Source organism: Lycorma delicatula, chromosome 6, assembly GCF_047948215.1.
Source record: "Lycorma delicatula isolate Av1 chromosome 6, ASM4794821v1, whole genome shotgun sequence".
In the NCBI taxonomy this organism is placed as follows: domain Eukaryota; kingdom Metazoa; phylum Arthropoda; class Insecta; order Hemiptera; family Fulgoridae; genus Lycorma; species Lycorma delicatula.
In genome coordinates this window covers 40,036,848-40,052,178 of record NC_134460.1, presented here as the reverse complement: position 1 = coordinate 40,052,178, position 15,331 = coordinate 40,036,848, and the positions used below count along the sequence as shown (strand labels likewise).

The 15,331-nt window shown below is 29.0% G+C and overlaps 1 protein-coding gene across 1 annotated transcript in view; it reads right to left on the bottom strand.

Annotated features, from left to right (window-relative positions):
• Positions 1 to 4,519: 4,519 nt before the first annotated feature.
• The window catches only part of GABA-B-R3 (gamma-aminobutyric acid type B receptor subunit 3), a 348,787-nt gene continuing 337,975 nt past the window's right edge, over positions 4,520 to 15,331 (bottom strand). Inside the window, exons 15-17 of the mRNA XM_075369585.1 lie at positions 11,079 to 11,357; positions 6,728 to 6,887; positions 4,520 to 5,674 (exon numbers count right to left, since the gene is read on the bottom strand). Of these exons, the coding sequence (XP_075225700.1) occupies positions 4,520 to 5,674; positions 6,728 to 6,887; positions 11,079 to 11,357 (1,594 nt within the window). The remainder of the gene's footprint in view (positions 5,675 to 6,727; positions 6,888 to 11,078; positions 11,358 to 15,331) is intronic.

Here is a 15,331-nt window from a genome sequence, read left to right as displayed (position 1 = left end):
TAATAGTATTAGTGTATTAAAGTAACGTAAAATACACAGTATAAGAAACAGTTACTTATCGTAGTTATTTTTATTATTTGACTTAATATACTTATTGCTTAATTCATAATTTCTTTATTATTTATTATCAAAGAAAATAATACATTTGTTAATTTATTTACAACACTATATATTTACAAACTAATTACTTCTAAAACACAATTTTGCAGCTTTTTTGACACAATTATTCATGAATATTTATTACAATATAAATCACAATAGTTTAATTTTAAAAGAATTCACAAATAAATAATCAGTAAACTATTATTAATAAAAAATTTTACAGGATCAGTGTAGAAAAATAATGAATCGAAAATGTATTAATAGTTTTTATAAGCCTTAAACATTACAATTGCTAACATGGTACGATGAAACAAGCTGGACAAAAATAATGGCCAGTGATACAATCTTTAAAATTCTCTTTATGTGACCATAATGTGTTACTTTTTTATTATTGTATGGGTATTTATTTTTTATAATTCTATAAAAAGTTTATTTATTAAAAATGTTGCTTTAAAACAATTTTAAATTCCTGAACTCTATTCAGACATTCTTATATAGTATGTATTGAGTGTAGTAAATATTTTTTTAACATTTTTTACAAAATTCATCTTTCTGGAGGAAGTAAATAAATAAATGTAATAATATCTTAACTGTAAGGAATCGGTTAATATTATCAAAATCAGTTTTCTTTAGATATATATTTTTTGCATATGAAATTGGTATATCGAAATATTTTTCTTGAATTTAAACTGAATTGGCTACATAAGAAGTAAAAGATTACCAATGAGGATGTCATTGGTATATAATTGTTTTCTCAGAAGGTATTTGTACATATTCATCAAAGAGTTGGACTTTGAGATTAAAAAAGAAAAGACTTGAACCTCTTGAAATGTGTTGCTGGGGTGAATTCTGAAGATTATATAGATGAATGAAGCAAACAATGAAGAGGTACTTTTGAGAGTAGATGAAAAGTGGTGATTTTTACAAAAAATTCTTCTCATTTGTATTGAAAAACTGATAAAATCATTATAAATAAATTTTATTTCATTTTGATTATGATTGCTGCACAATTATGTACGTAATACGTACATAATCAGTTAGGTAATATTCTTTTAACTGAAAGAAATCCTAACTGGTTATATATCAGAACACTTCATTTATTCTCTATTATGTGGGTTTAAGTATAATTAAACCTGGATAAAGTTTCAATTTGCTCCTTCCATTAGTACGAAATAATTTTACCAGTTTATACAGTTTTGTCAGATAGTTGCTTGTTTTATATCCATGAAAATCCAATAATGAAGATCAATAAATTGAAATTAAGGTCACTAACTAATTTTTTTTTTGTTAGAGGATATTTACATTTCAGCATTCTTGCTGCATTGTGGATAACAAGGTTTCAATTGACGCTGCTGTTTTAGCAGTAGTTTTGAGGTAGTTAGGTATATTGAGGAATATGATTGATTACCTATCAGGTATGTATAGCACCTGCACACATGAAATTGGAGAATTTAAAAAAAAATATTTATGTAGATTTTCCAAAATCTGTTTCTGATTGAAATTAAATGAGTTGTTTTAGCTTTACTTTGCTTTCCATTTTTATAAATTTATTTTGTCACATAATACTACTATTTAATTGCTGCTATGTTATTCTATAACTTAAAAATTCTGTTTTTCTAGCTGCATTACTTTTAATTCCAATTTTGAATTGAAATATTTAGAATATAAAAACATATTCAATGTGAGAGATGAATAACTTGCACGTTTCTGTGTGATTCAGGATGTAAGATAAATATATATTTTGTACTTTATGGTGTCAAAAGTCACATCCTTCCGTACTTCATGAAGGCAAGCCAAATCATGATGCCATGTTTTCTTAACTTGAAAATGAGTCAATAGTTTTTTGTAATTATTTTGTGTGTTTAGTATCTGGATTAAATATGTTTCATTACTCTTCATATTTTCAAATGATCAGATTTTTTACTAATTTCTTTTTCACATTAAAAACAATTAATATTCATTTTTTTTATCTCCATATTTTGGAAGAGAATTTTTTTAAAGCCCAGCTTCAACTTCTTTATTAATCTAAGTTGTGTGTACTTCTTAATGCTTTTATGTAGTATCTAGTGTTACAGAAATACTATCCAACACAATGCAAGAACATCCTTATATCCTGATAGGATATGCAGGATATCCTGAAATGTTTCTTGACATCCTGATATACTTCTTGATATCCTGATATTATGAGGATATCATTTCTATATGAAATTGTCAGTTCTGGGTGATATTTTGAGGATGTATCTAAGGATATGTCTAGAACATCCCGTGGACCATTCCTGGGATCTATATTTTAGTCCCTAGAACTAAAATGGTGGTGATTACAGCACTACTTGAACATTCTATAATGTTTTCAGTCTACGACTATTCAATTTACAACAAATTTCTAACATTGCTCCCAATACATCCTAAAGGACACATTCTGACTTCAGCTTAGGATATCCTGTTGAATCCTTAGGTTGTGAAATTTCTATTCCACAAAACATCCACTGAATATCAAAAAAAGTACAGTTATTAAAGTTATACCAGTAGTTAAGTACTTCAGTAATTTACAAACTATTTTTAATTACTGCAGATGGTATAAGGTAGCATTGTGCTTCTCACATAGATATGTAATATGCTTATGGTACAATGGAATTCTTATTTCTGAATAGTATTTCTATTGCCCATAAAGTAAAATTAATGTGTGTTTTATTAAATGACAAATCCTGTAGGATGATCAAATTGATTTCATTTTGTAACAAATAAATTATAATTTTTACTTTGAAGTGGCTTAATAAAAAGTTTTCAAGTTTTAAAAATGGGCTGTCGGTGCCAAACAATGATGTTTGGTACCCATAAGTACGAATCACTTAGACTAATATTTAGAAAATTAAAAATGTTAACCTACCATTTGCTTGGATTTATGGATTACAACCATAGCTAAAAAAAAAAAAATAAAAAAAATAGTTATGTATTCTTAAAAAAAATAGCTATCTATTCAAACTGGACAACAATTCTTTTTTTTGTTTAACTCAACACAATACTTTGGCGTAAGAAAAAGGGTCTTATTATACTAATGTTGCCGTGTTTAACAAATTATCATTTAAAGAATACCATTTAAAGAATCTTTCCACAGATTTATTTTAAATATAATTAAAAGATTTTCTTTACAGTAACAGTATTACTCTGTCAGTGAATTTCTAAATAATACTAATTAAAAATATTCTAAATTTTCTGCATTTCTTGTCAACATGTGTATAAATATGTGTTCAATTAATTTTCATTAACAATTTCTTCTTAATTACTTTACAGTTATTTTTTATATTTAGCACCTTCACATACTTATATTATTTTACATGTCTTAATTTCAAATAATTATGTAGACTTTAATCACATCTATTTGTGCTTTATAATTAACTATATATTTTGTGATATTACTCCGATCTAGATTTTACCACAGTTTTTCCTGTTCCATCTAGGCAAATGCTTGGACAGTTCCTTTTTTTTAATCTGTGAATCAGGATATCAACTTATCAGGATAAAAGATATCAGAATAAAAGACTTATTTATTTATAACAAAAATACTTTGGGTAAATCAGAACTGAAAATTTAAAACTATTACCATTTTGCCAAATATTTATAGACTTTTCATTTAATGAAAAAGAAAAACTGAATGCTTTTTTAAAATTATATTAGAAGCTTTGGGAATAAAAGCTTTATCTGCTGAACTTTTAAATTAATTATCCGGTCATTAATTATCAGATTATTAACTAATGTATTAATTAATATTAAATATCATTCTTGTTCTGTATTGAAAAACAATCCACTGGGACATTTTATTTTTCTTATGATTTCATGGCATCACACAGATATTCTGCTTCTGAGAGATTGTAGGATATAAGTTGGTTATTTCACATACCTCAGGACATTAAAATATTCTTGAAACGCCATGATATTTCATGATATGCTGTCCTCCATCTCCTAAGGATATGCATGGGATGAGATTCAAATGACCTAGGACTGTCATGTGTTATATTGTATGTAGTTGTCACATTAGAGGAAATTAAGAATCCGATGCAGAATGTGATCAAAATGCATTCTCATGCTATTTCTCTGCCATGAAATTTTCATCAATTTCAGCAGCAGCAGAATGTGATCAAAATGCATTCTCATACTATTTCTCTGCCATGAAATTTTCATCAATTTCAGCAACAGCCAATGGTAAATAAAGAAACTATAATGAAAGAAAAGAGTTTTAAAAGCAGTCTTTTAAAAGGGAGTTGAACATATTAATTTTTAATTTGTTTCAAAATATCTTACCTTCTTATATAATATGAACATTTTTTAATGGAATTTTTTATTTTAATATTAAAAAACTGAATTCTGATCCAAGTCAAAGATAAATATAACTACAGTTTATAATAAAATTTTACTTCAATTATGATTCAATATCAATTTCAGTTGTTTGTAAATTATCATCTCCATTGACCTGTCTTGTATTACCTGAAGAATTATGAACAATTAATTCAATATCAGTTTTTGGCCAAATATCATAATTTAGATTAAGACTTCTAGCACGATTTTCTTTAGAAGGAGATATCTCACTGCTAGTATCTTCTAAAGAACGACATTTTTCAACAACATTATTTGATTCCTGAATTTTTAATTGTGTCACTGCTTGTTTTGGTAAAATTTGAACTTGGCTTCTTCTTCTATTGAAACTTGTATCGACACCACAACCTGCAGAACTACTTTTTCTTCTGTCTTCTAAAGCATTTAAACTACTTGTTGGAACAATTCTGTGTGGAAATCTTGGTGAACCACGAGCTTTTTCTCTAAAATTAAGAACAGGTTGAGAATGTTGATGTTGTATTGAAAATGATACCCTTTGAGATAAAGATGGTACAGATTGTGCTTGAATTTTTTGATTGTTTTCTTGTTCATCAGATGCTTCTTCACTATCTGACTGTATGGAATCATCATCGTTAGATGATTTACAAAGAGCAGCTAAAGAAAATTTTCTAAAACTTCTCGAGTCGGATTCATTACCTGATAAATTTTCATTATATTTTTGGTCTTTACTTATACCCAGTCTACTAGTATTGCAGGAAGATTCAGGACTCTCTGATCCACTTTTATTTGCCGGTACTAATCCAGAAAAATATCCCATATGAACTTTTAATGCGGCTGCAATTCCTCCTGTGGCAGCAGTTGTAGATGATGAAGATGATTTACGGTTGGTGGGTTTTGATTGTAACATACTTCTTAATTTTCTAAATACAGATATTTTAGATGGTTCATTTAATGATATAGATCCTTCTTGTCTTCTATAATATTCATCTTCTTCATCTGTATGTGGTTTTGTTTGAACACTATTTTCATCCAATTTTGGTTCGGAACTAAAAGTAACACCACGTCTCATTGGTGTAACGCAATGTTCTGCAGATGGCCAACTGGCTCGAGGTATAACTGGTGGTAAAACTGATAGCAGCAATAATGGTAAACCTCCTCCAACGCTTGGTGATTTTCCTCGTGCTGGTGGTAGAACAGGAATCATATTTGCACCAGTATCTTCTATTGGAGTTCTGTCAGTCTGAAATTCAAGCATAGAAATGATAATTAAGAACTTAAATATTTAATTTATTTTTATTAATTGTGTATTAAATAAATGGTTATATCATGTTGTCTGGTGAATTCCACTTGTCCAGATATTTTTTGTTTGTTTTAAGACATTTTCTCTTATAAATAGTAATCTTATATAATATTAAACTGAGACAGTCTGTTCACTGTTAAATTAGCAATTTAAACAGGTTTGGCATTTAACAAAAGTTGTGAGATGATATTTATTATATGGTGTCAAAAATGAGTGAAAATAATTCTGAAAATTAATTATGAATAATTATATATATTTTGTATTGGCTGAATTATTGAGACTTTAGTAGATTCGATAATTTTTAAATTATTGTATTTGAAAAAGGATTAAAGCTAATCGGTTTTTGAAATAAATTTGAAAATAGAAAACCCAAAAAATGTTAACAAAAAATTAAAGTCTAAAAATAGACAGCAATTTCACTGTTAAATAAATATCAATAAGTACTGAGCAATTAGTATGAAATAAAAAATCTAAATACTTAATGTAAATAAAAAATAAAATGAAAATTAGGAAATAGTAAAAAATGTTATTTATAAAATATTAAAAAAATAGTATTTCTATTTATATTAATATCTTAGTAACTGTTGAATACAAACTATGTTGAACAATTTCAGATGAAAGTAGAAAGTTAGCCTAAAACTACTCAAATTGGCGTGTCATGACTTAATACATATCTTTATAAGGGACATGTGTAATCTTGTACATGAACTTTTACAGATGTACATGTTTACATCTTGATGAAAAATGTTTCATCCCCTCTTCTTAGTTAAATATTATGAAAATTTGGTTAACCACTTGTCTGTCAAGCACTTGCTGGCACCTTCTGGTAGGAAATAACAATTTACTCTCCTGTTTAAGACTTGAATGTGCATTGATTTAATCTGTTTTACGAAAGGGGGAAAATAAGTCCAGCTTCATTTCTGGTGAGTTATACTTAAGGTTAAATACATAAATGAATAGTCAAAAATTGTTTTGTGAATATTTTATACGTACCCTATAAGATGAATGAGAACTAGTCGGCGATGTTGGGTTATTTATTAATTGACGTTCGAGACGTGAAATTTCTGTGTCTAATGACATTAAATCCCTTCTGTATACCCTGTTTTGAACTTCAACACGGTAGTATACTTCTCTTTTATCATCCATCAGAAATCTACAATAGAAATAAATAAATAAGTTTTGTTAATTTATATTATTTTATAATAAAAAAAAGAATAAAAGATTTGTTCATTGTTATAATTGACAATTAATTGTCTTTTAAAAATTGATTTCATATTTAGATATTTTCTTTTATATTGTTTAAAAAATTAGAAAACAATACTTTTTGCAGCCTTTGAGTGCCACATGTTGATCAATGAGAAACTCATCTCATCTTAGTCAGACTAATTTCTATTGACACAAACAATTTTCTTTATATTTTATATACTGTCCTAGTGCTCCTAAAACAATATCACCTCTTTTACACTCATTAGATCTGTTACTGCACTTAATTCATGTAATACATAGTAAATATAAATGAGTTATTAATAAAATATGGAGAAAAATAAGAAAATATTTAATCATTTTTTACTGATATCTGTTTTCATCGTATTTAGACTATCTTATTTAAGAGTGCCCATAAATTATGAGAACATACAACACCATTAATTCTGGAATCCAAGTTGAGATTTTCGAATCAAAAATATGAAAAATCAGGATTTGTTGAGTTTTGTATCAGAGCTTAATTAAATCTTTCTTTTTTTAGATTAACAAAATATAATTATTAAAGATTTTATATTATTTTAAAAAAAAAGTAAAATAACAAATAATTTAATCATTAACTACTTTTAGAAGTACTAAGGCAATTTGTTTTGATTTTTTTGGCCTATTTTTATTTTTGGGGGGCATTTTTTGAGCCATTAACTCATTCCATTTCCAGAGCTCAGTTGAATAAAGGCGGTCCATCACCTTGGTGCAGTACTGGTTTGGTCAATTAATGGTTCTGAGAATTCACCTTTGAATTTCACTTTTGACTTAGTGTTTGTGAGGGTCAGTTTTATCAACTTATTAATTTTGATATATTGCGAGGTGTCTTAGAATTTTTAGTAGGAATTCTATGTGCGTGCAATTGTTTGCTTTCTTGAAGTCTACAAACATTATTACCATATTTTTGTTTCTTTTTCTGTTGTAATCCATTATTAGCTTGGGACTCATGAACTATTTAGACATCTCCTCCAGGGTCTGAAACCTTCCTGGTATTCTCCTAGTGCTTTTTTGAGTTGTAAACCAATCTTGTTGAGGAGGATTCTTGAAAGAATTTTGTATTTGTGTCTAGGAGTGAGATTCCCTTGTAAATGATAGGGTCTACTTTGTCCACATTTTTTTAATAGCGGGTGAATGAGGGCTGTTGTCTAGTGTTTGATAGTTTTTCTTTGATCCAGATATTTGATACAAGTTCTTGATGAAGGACGATTTTTACTGGTTTTCCAGCATGCTTTCTATCTCTACAAAGGTCTGATCTTCTCCCGTTGCTTTGTAATTCTTCATCTTGCCCAGTGCTTGGTAAACTTCTTTTATTGTGGGAGGGTTGATGTCTTATCGTTGTCAGTTTAGGAGTTCCGTCATTTCTTCAAAATTTAGGAGTTTGTTGAAATATTTAGCTAGGATTTTCACATTGTCTTTATTGTTATGGGAGATTATAGTTTTCATCCTTCATTAGTAGGGTTGGGGGTATCATAATTTTGGATTTGTTTTTTGAAAGTTTTGAGGTAGTAACTCAACTGTGTTTTGTTGAATTCTTCTTCTTTTGATTTCAGTTTGTCTTTATGGTGCTGTCTTTTTTCCCTAGAGTTCAGATGGTTTCTTTTTTGTTTTACTAGATTTTGGAACGATATTTCTGATTTTTGGGATTGAGTTTTTTGAGATTTTTAATAGCCATGCTTGATGTCTCTTCTCCATTGTTTCGTCACATTCATTGTTACACCATTGACACTTTTTGTGAGGTTATGTTGGGGCCAATTCTTCTGCAATTTGTTTAAAGTTGTTGACTAGGTCTTAAAATTTATCTGTGATTGTTATTTTTTTGGTTGCTTTTTGTAATTTTCATTCTTGATTAATTGGATAGGGTCTATTTTAGTTTGAATTTTTGGAGACTTGGTTTTGTTGCTTCCGGTGAGCAGTGAATTTAATTTTAATTTTCAGAGCCTCAGAGGACTTTTATATTGTAGATCTCTTTATGGTGGTGTTTTTACATGAAGATATGATCTAGTTGCCATTCTTTGTTAGTATCAGGGTGTTTCCAGGTTTTAAATTTTTGAGGTTTTTCTCTTTAAATAAGTGAATTTTGAGATTGATTTGTGGTTTCTACAGATATCAATGAGTTTCTGTCCGTTTTCATTTGTTCTTTTTTGGATGGGCCATTTTCTGATGATGTCACAGTATCTTCTTTACTTGTCTAATTGAGCGTTGAAGTCCCCAATTAATTGTTTAATATGATTTTTGTGGATGCTGTTTTTGGTTGAATAGGTCCCAGAACTTTTCTGTTTCTTTACGGTCTTTTGGAGATTTGTTTTTATTATTTGTGATTAGTGGGGGTATGGGTGTTTATTAAGGTCTAGATTTTATTAGATCTTTTTAAGGTGAGTGTTGAGATTCTTGGGGATTGTGATTTGAATTCTTGTACAGAGTTTATTATTTTGAGGCTGACCAAATTGACTGCCTATATCCTTGAGATTCCATGGCATCCTGTTTGGTGTTTATTATTTCCTACAGTTCCATGATGAGAATTTTGTGTTGGTCCATTTTGTAGTTATTATTTTTAGTTTACCAGTCTACGTGAGTGAGTTTACATTGTGTATGGAAATGTAGGTGATTTGCTTTGGTTTGATTTTGTATTGTTTTAGTTTGTGTAGTTTGTGTATGTGGTGTTAGGTCATTCCAGTGCTTCTGAATGCATGTTATCTTCTAAGTAGCAACCCACTGTTTTTGAATGCTGCCTTCTCTGAATTCTGGTGTTGCTTGGTTCACCCAGTAGAGTATTCCTTGGTCCTTTCATGGTTGACTGTCAAGGGGTCACCTTTAGTGGAACTAGGTCCTGGAGTTACAACTCTAGATGTGATATAGTGAGGTGTGATTTGAGGATAAAGAGAAGCTGTGAACTTTGTCTCGGTTCAATTCACTGGACAGATTTCTCCTATTTTTTTCAGATGTATTGAGGCCAGGCACTCATCTGGCCTGTATACATCTTGATCTGACTTGTTAAAATTAGTATTTTGAAGAAATTTTAAAAAGTCTGATCCTAAATATTATGTTAGTATTATAATTAATTGTTAAAAAATGATTTGTCTTTATTTATGAGTTTTCTGATTGTTGAAGTTTACCTCTATCCTGGTAAAGTGTGTAAAGATAAATTTATTGATTCATTTTTTTGATATTCTTGGAGTTGTCAGATATTTAACGCATTTTTTATTTTGGGATTGTAATCATCTCTGCAGTATTTTTTTATTGATAGTATCTGTAGTTTTTTATATTCATGATTTGCCAAACCTTGTGTTTTACATTACAATTCAACAACAGAATGGTTTGTCTTGGCCTCAAATTATTATTAACTAACTCCTGCATTTTAAGGATGGTATAAGCCTTTCCAACATATGTTAAGATTGAATGGCTACTAAAACAAAATATGATATTAAGTGAATAAATAAAACAAAAATTTAATAGTGGTGTGATTGGTTTAAGAACCAGCAATGGGGTCTAAGGAAATTTTACTGTGTATGTGTTTTGAAACTGGTGAATATATTTATCAGTCATTTAAACAACTTGCACTGTTGAATACCTCATTAATCACCTAACATTGACTTCAAAATGAAACTTCAGTTATACTCTGTTTTACAATAGTATTTAATTTTCATGATTTTGTAATGATAAAAATTCTTCCAGTACTTTCAGTGTAGGACAGATTAAATTCCCATTTATCGACTCATTTTTAAAAATTTGTTATAAGTTTTTTCAGTATAAAAGTTGTGTATATATCAATTTTCCTGCTTGAATTCTGTTAGTTTCTAAAATACCTACGGCTATCCTCAGCTTTGTTATTCCACTTAATTTTGAGTAGTTACATGGCAGCACTAATACAATGTTGTGGATTATTGTGTGTTACCCTTTTTTTTCATTTCCTTTACTCCAGCACTGCCTATGACAATGAGACATGTTATTACAGCTTAATAGTGTTTAGAGTTCTTATCTACAAACTTCTATCATTTATAGTGATTGTCATTGATAAATCATAAAGTTGCGCTAGAATACTCTCAAATTACTAAATTTTTTAAATTTAATAGTCTAATTTATTTAATAAAAAATTACTTACCTTCTAGTGTTAAACTCAATTTTCAGACCCATGCTCTGCATTATAGGATCAGTTGCACAATCACTATGTGAAAATATTGTATGAATCTTTGGTAGAAACAGGAGGCACAATGAAGATGTTGTCGACACAAGGATTAGAATAGTGATTGTCAAAAATGCCAGCGTTGCACGCTCTGATATTAAATTTGCCAGTACTACTACAAGGGCACTTGTGATTACTACACTGTATACACTCATCCCAATATAGTGCGAATCATTTAAAGCTGGTATTTTTACATGCCTGAAATAAATAATTAAAGCACATTAACTGTAAATTCTAAATTAAATGGTCTTCACTCGTTAAAAAAATTTGTGTCTGATGTTAAACAATTTTATAATTTAATTTATGTAGTGAAAATATTGTTGATCAAAATAATTAAACTGATAAAAATAATAATAAGACTGTATTGCTGTAAATGACGAGTAAAATTTTCTGTGATTACGTAGATACCCACTATATTTTATTTTTTGTGTTCACTTGAGTGTATTAAATAAATTTATACCTGGTAACCACTGAGATTTACTAACTGGGCTGAGCTTTCCTTGACTGTATGTCTGGCTTATGGGAATAGGGGATGGAAAAAAACCACTAGATATTTTACTTGAATTATAAAACCATATAGTCATTATAGGATAAAAATGGTGAAGATTTGGACTTGCATGTTGGGTTGGCTTTTACATTATTTGTTGTTCATAGTATTGTAAAAACTCTTTCTACAGAACGAATAGAAACACGTTGTATTTGAATGTGTCAAAGATAGGGTAGAAAATTGAAAAGATTAAAGTTTATTACTATTTTTTTCAAAATTTGAACAAAATGTTACAAATTTAAAAAAAATTAGTTTTCAAAATAATTCTATGTATACAAATTTATTTTGTAATTTATAATCACTTTTTATCAAACAATTAATAGAATTCTTTTTTCTAATTATCAATTAGCTCAATTCACTGATCTGAGGTAAGATTAAACAAATTAGAAGAGGAAAATACTTATGCTTCAATTCTTAGATGTAATTTAATAAGAAAAAAGTTAATTCATCATGGCTTATGAAAATAGACACTGTAGTATATTTATTATTCTATCCTAATCCACAGATATCCATATCTGTAGATCATCTTTTACATCCTATTCTGCAGGTTAGTTGACAACTAATAAAAAATAACTTAAAATTAAAATAATATTAATTTTTTATAAAACAATAAAAATATATAAAGAATGAAACTGGAGAAAGTAGTCTGAGAATGGCACCAAAATCTAAAACAAAATAGTGGGATTAAAATAGGGATAAAGGACTAAGATGTAACTCTCTAGCATTTGCAGATGATATGGCTCTATAACTAAAGATTGCTTTAAAGCAGAAATACAAATTAAAGAATTACAAAAACATCAACCAAAATATGACTGTAACTTCTAAAAAACTAAAAAAAACCAACAAATATTAAAAACTTTCCTAAAACCTTAGAAATTAATAATCAGAAAATTGAAGGAGCAGAACACTTTAAATATCTAAGTGAAAGGATCAACTAGAACGCATTAAAAAATAAAACAATAGAATCTAGAACACAAAAAAGTACTAGCATTTAAACTACCCAAAGACACATATAACAAAAAGTCATTATCATGTAACTGAAGATTAGACACTTTAAAACAATAATAAAACCAAAAGCCAGCACCTGAAACTAATACTAAGCAATAAAGGAATTCTAGAGAACTTAGGAGATAAAGAAAAAGTAAGGAAACTATTAGACCCAAAATTTCAAAATAATTACATAAAATTAATCTCCATTAATAACCTGTATCTAAAAATTAAAAAAACTCTCAGACACCATGAGCAAAAGGAGAATCAGTTTCTATAGTCATATTTTAGAATGAAATAGACTTGGAAAGAAATTATTTGAATTCTTAAAAAATAAAAAATAAATAAGAGAAAAAAACTAAATTCAAGAAGACTTTAATGAATTAAATGTTACAAATGAAATAATTGAAAATGGAACCTATTTCAGAGAAATAATAAAGGATAAAAACCAAAGATCCCTAGAAAAACCAAAGTCCAAATGAGGAGCAAAATTTTCAGAAGAAAGAAAGGTAAAACAGAAAGCAGCCAAAACATTTAAAAATAATTCATTTAATATATCTAAAGTAGGTATATAAAAAAAGGTATCAAGGTCTGTAAACAAAGTAATGAGACTGGTTCAGAAAAACTTTTTATTTACAATCCAATTACACATGGACTCTATCACCTTTGAAATAAGTTCCCTTGGGAAACCATGCAATGCTTCAAACGGTTTTCCCACTCTTCCTAGCAGGGTTGGAACTCAGAAACCGGAACATCCTTCATATTCCCGGTTAAATTTTTTTATATTTTCTACTGTTCCAAGAGGGTTTTTTTAAAGTTGGGAACAGGAAAAAGTCACAGGGACTCACGACAGGTGAATAAGGTGGTTGAGGAACTACAGGAATGTTTTTCTTTGCCAAAAAGTCATTAATTGAGAGTGCAGTGTGACAAGGTGCATTGTCGTGATGTAGCATCCAGTTGTCTTTGATGGCTGGTCCCATGCAGACAAATCTTTTCCGCAGCCATTCAAAAATTTCTCATTAAACATATTTATTTAAAATCTGTCCTGTAGTCAAAAACTCCTTATGGACAATGCCATTACTATCGAAGATACAAATTAGCAAATTTGATTTTTAATTTGCTCATTTTTGCTTTTTTTAGACGTGGTCAATTTGAAGTATGCCAGTGGTACACTTCAAACCCTTCTTGCCCTCCTTCCCAGAGCAAGGAGTGCCATGCTCTGGCGTTTTGTTTCTGGGTCGTATTCAAATATCCAAGATTCATCACCAGTAATACATTTTTTAGGAAATCAGGATCAGTTTCAATTCGCCCTAGAACATTGAGGCATTTCCACTCTGTTGTTTTTCTGTTCAATATTGAGTTTTTTGGGATCAATTTTGCACAAACATTTTTCATGTCCAATTTGTTTATCAAAATTTGATGGACTGTGGCATGGTTTATTTCACTTATTCTGCAATCGTTCTCAGTTAATTGCCGGTTGTACCATATCAAGTTTCTGATTCTTTCAACATTGTCATCATTTTTTGATGTTAGCTGTCTTCCAGAGCGTGGATCGTCCGCAAATGATTCCTGGCCATCTGAAAATGTTTTAAACTTCTTAAAAACTTGGCCTCGTGGCAGAGCGTCATCATATGTCCTTTCCAATTGTGAAAAGGTTTCAGTAACATTCTCACTGAGTTTAACACAAATCTTGATTGCATAACGTTGCTAATAATTAGTATCACTCATTTTTGTAAGGCAGAACAAAAAGTCGTTTCACGAGAAGTTTGTTTACATCCGACGTGGCAGCAATAACTAAAAATATTAATACCTAATATAAATCAGCTGTTCATATAACCATATGTTTAGTGTTGCCACTTTGCCAGCCAAAAAAAAAAAAATTGTCTCATTACTTTGCTTACAGACCTTGTATAATAAAATCTTTATAGTCATGTGTCAGTAATACTATACTGAACAGTTTATATACTAAAAAAGAACTTAGCGTTACTTTGGTATAGTTTTTATCAATTACCCAGGAAGTAACACTTTATGAAATTATACATATATATATATATATATGTATACATGTATGTGTGTGTGTGTGTGTGTGTGTGTGTGTGTATACATACAGGTGTTTCTAAAATGGTGGGCTGGCTATACGTTTTTGGATTCTATTTGTAAAAGTAAACAAAAAATATCCTTAGGAAAAATAGCAATTTCTCCTTCATTCCTCCCCTGTCAATCATTTTGTTATTTTAATAAAAAATTTATATCTCAAGTTCGGATAGAGGAATCTCAACAATATTGTACAAGCGTCTTTGTAATATCGTTTTAAAATTAGCAAAAAATCAGGACTTAAATACCTTCACAAATTACAAAATGACGGCCATTTTTATTTTTCAATCCGTTATATCTCCATAAATATAAGTTTTATCAAAATGTATGTTATTGCTAAAATATCAATCCTTTTATTTTGAACAAAATGACATTTCATTTTTTTTAAATTGGTTAACAAATTGCTGAGTTATGGCAGAATATTGATGTAATTTTATGACTGTTTTCATGTCCCCCACTTTATGTTCAATTCCATTAAATATTAATTGTTTTTATTTATTATTAATTCTAATATTGTAAATTAGTAGTAGCAAATTAAGTAATA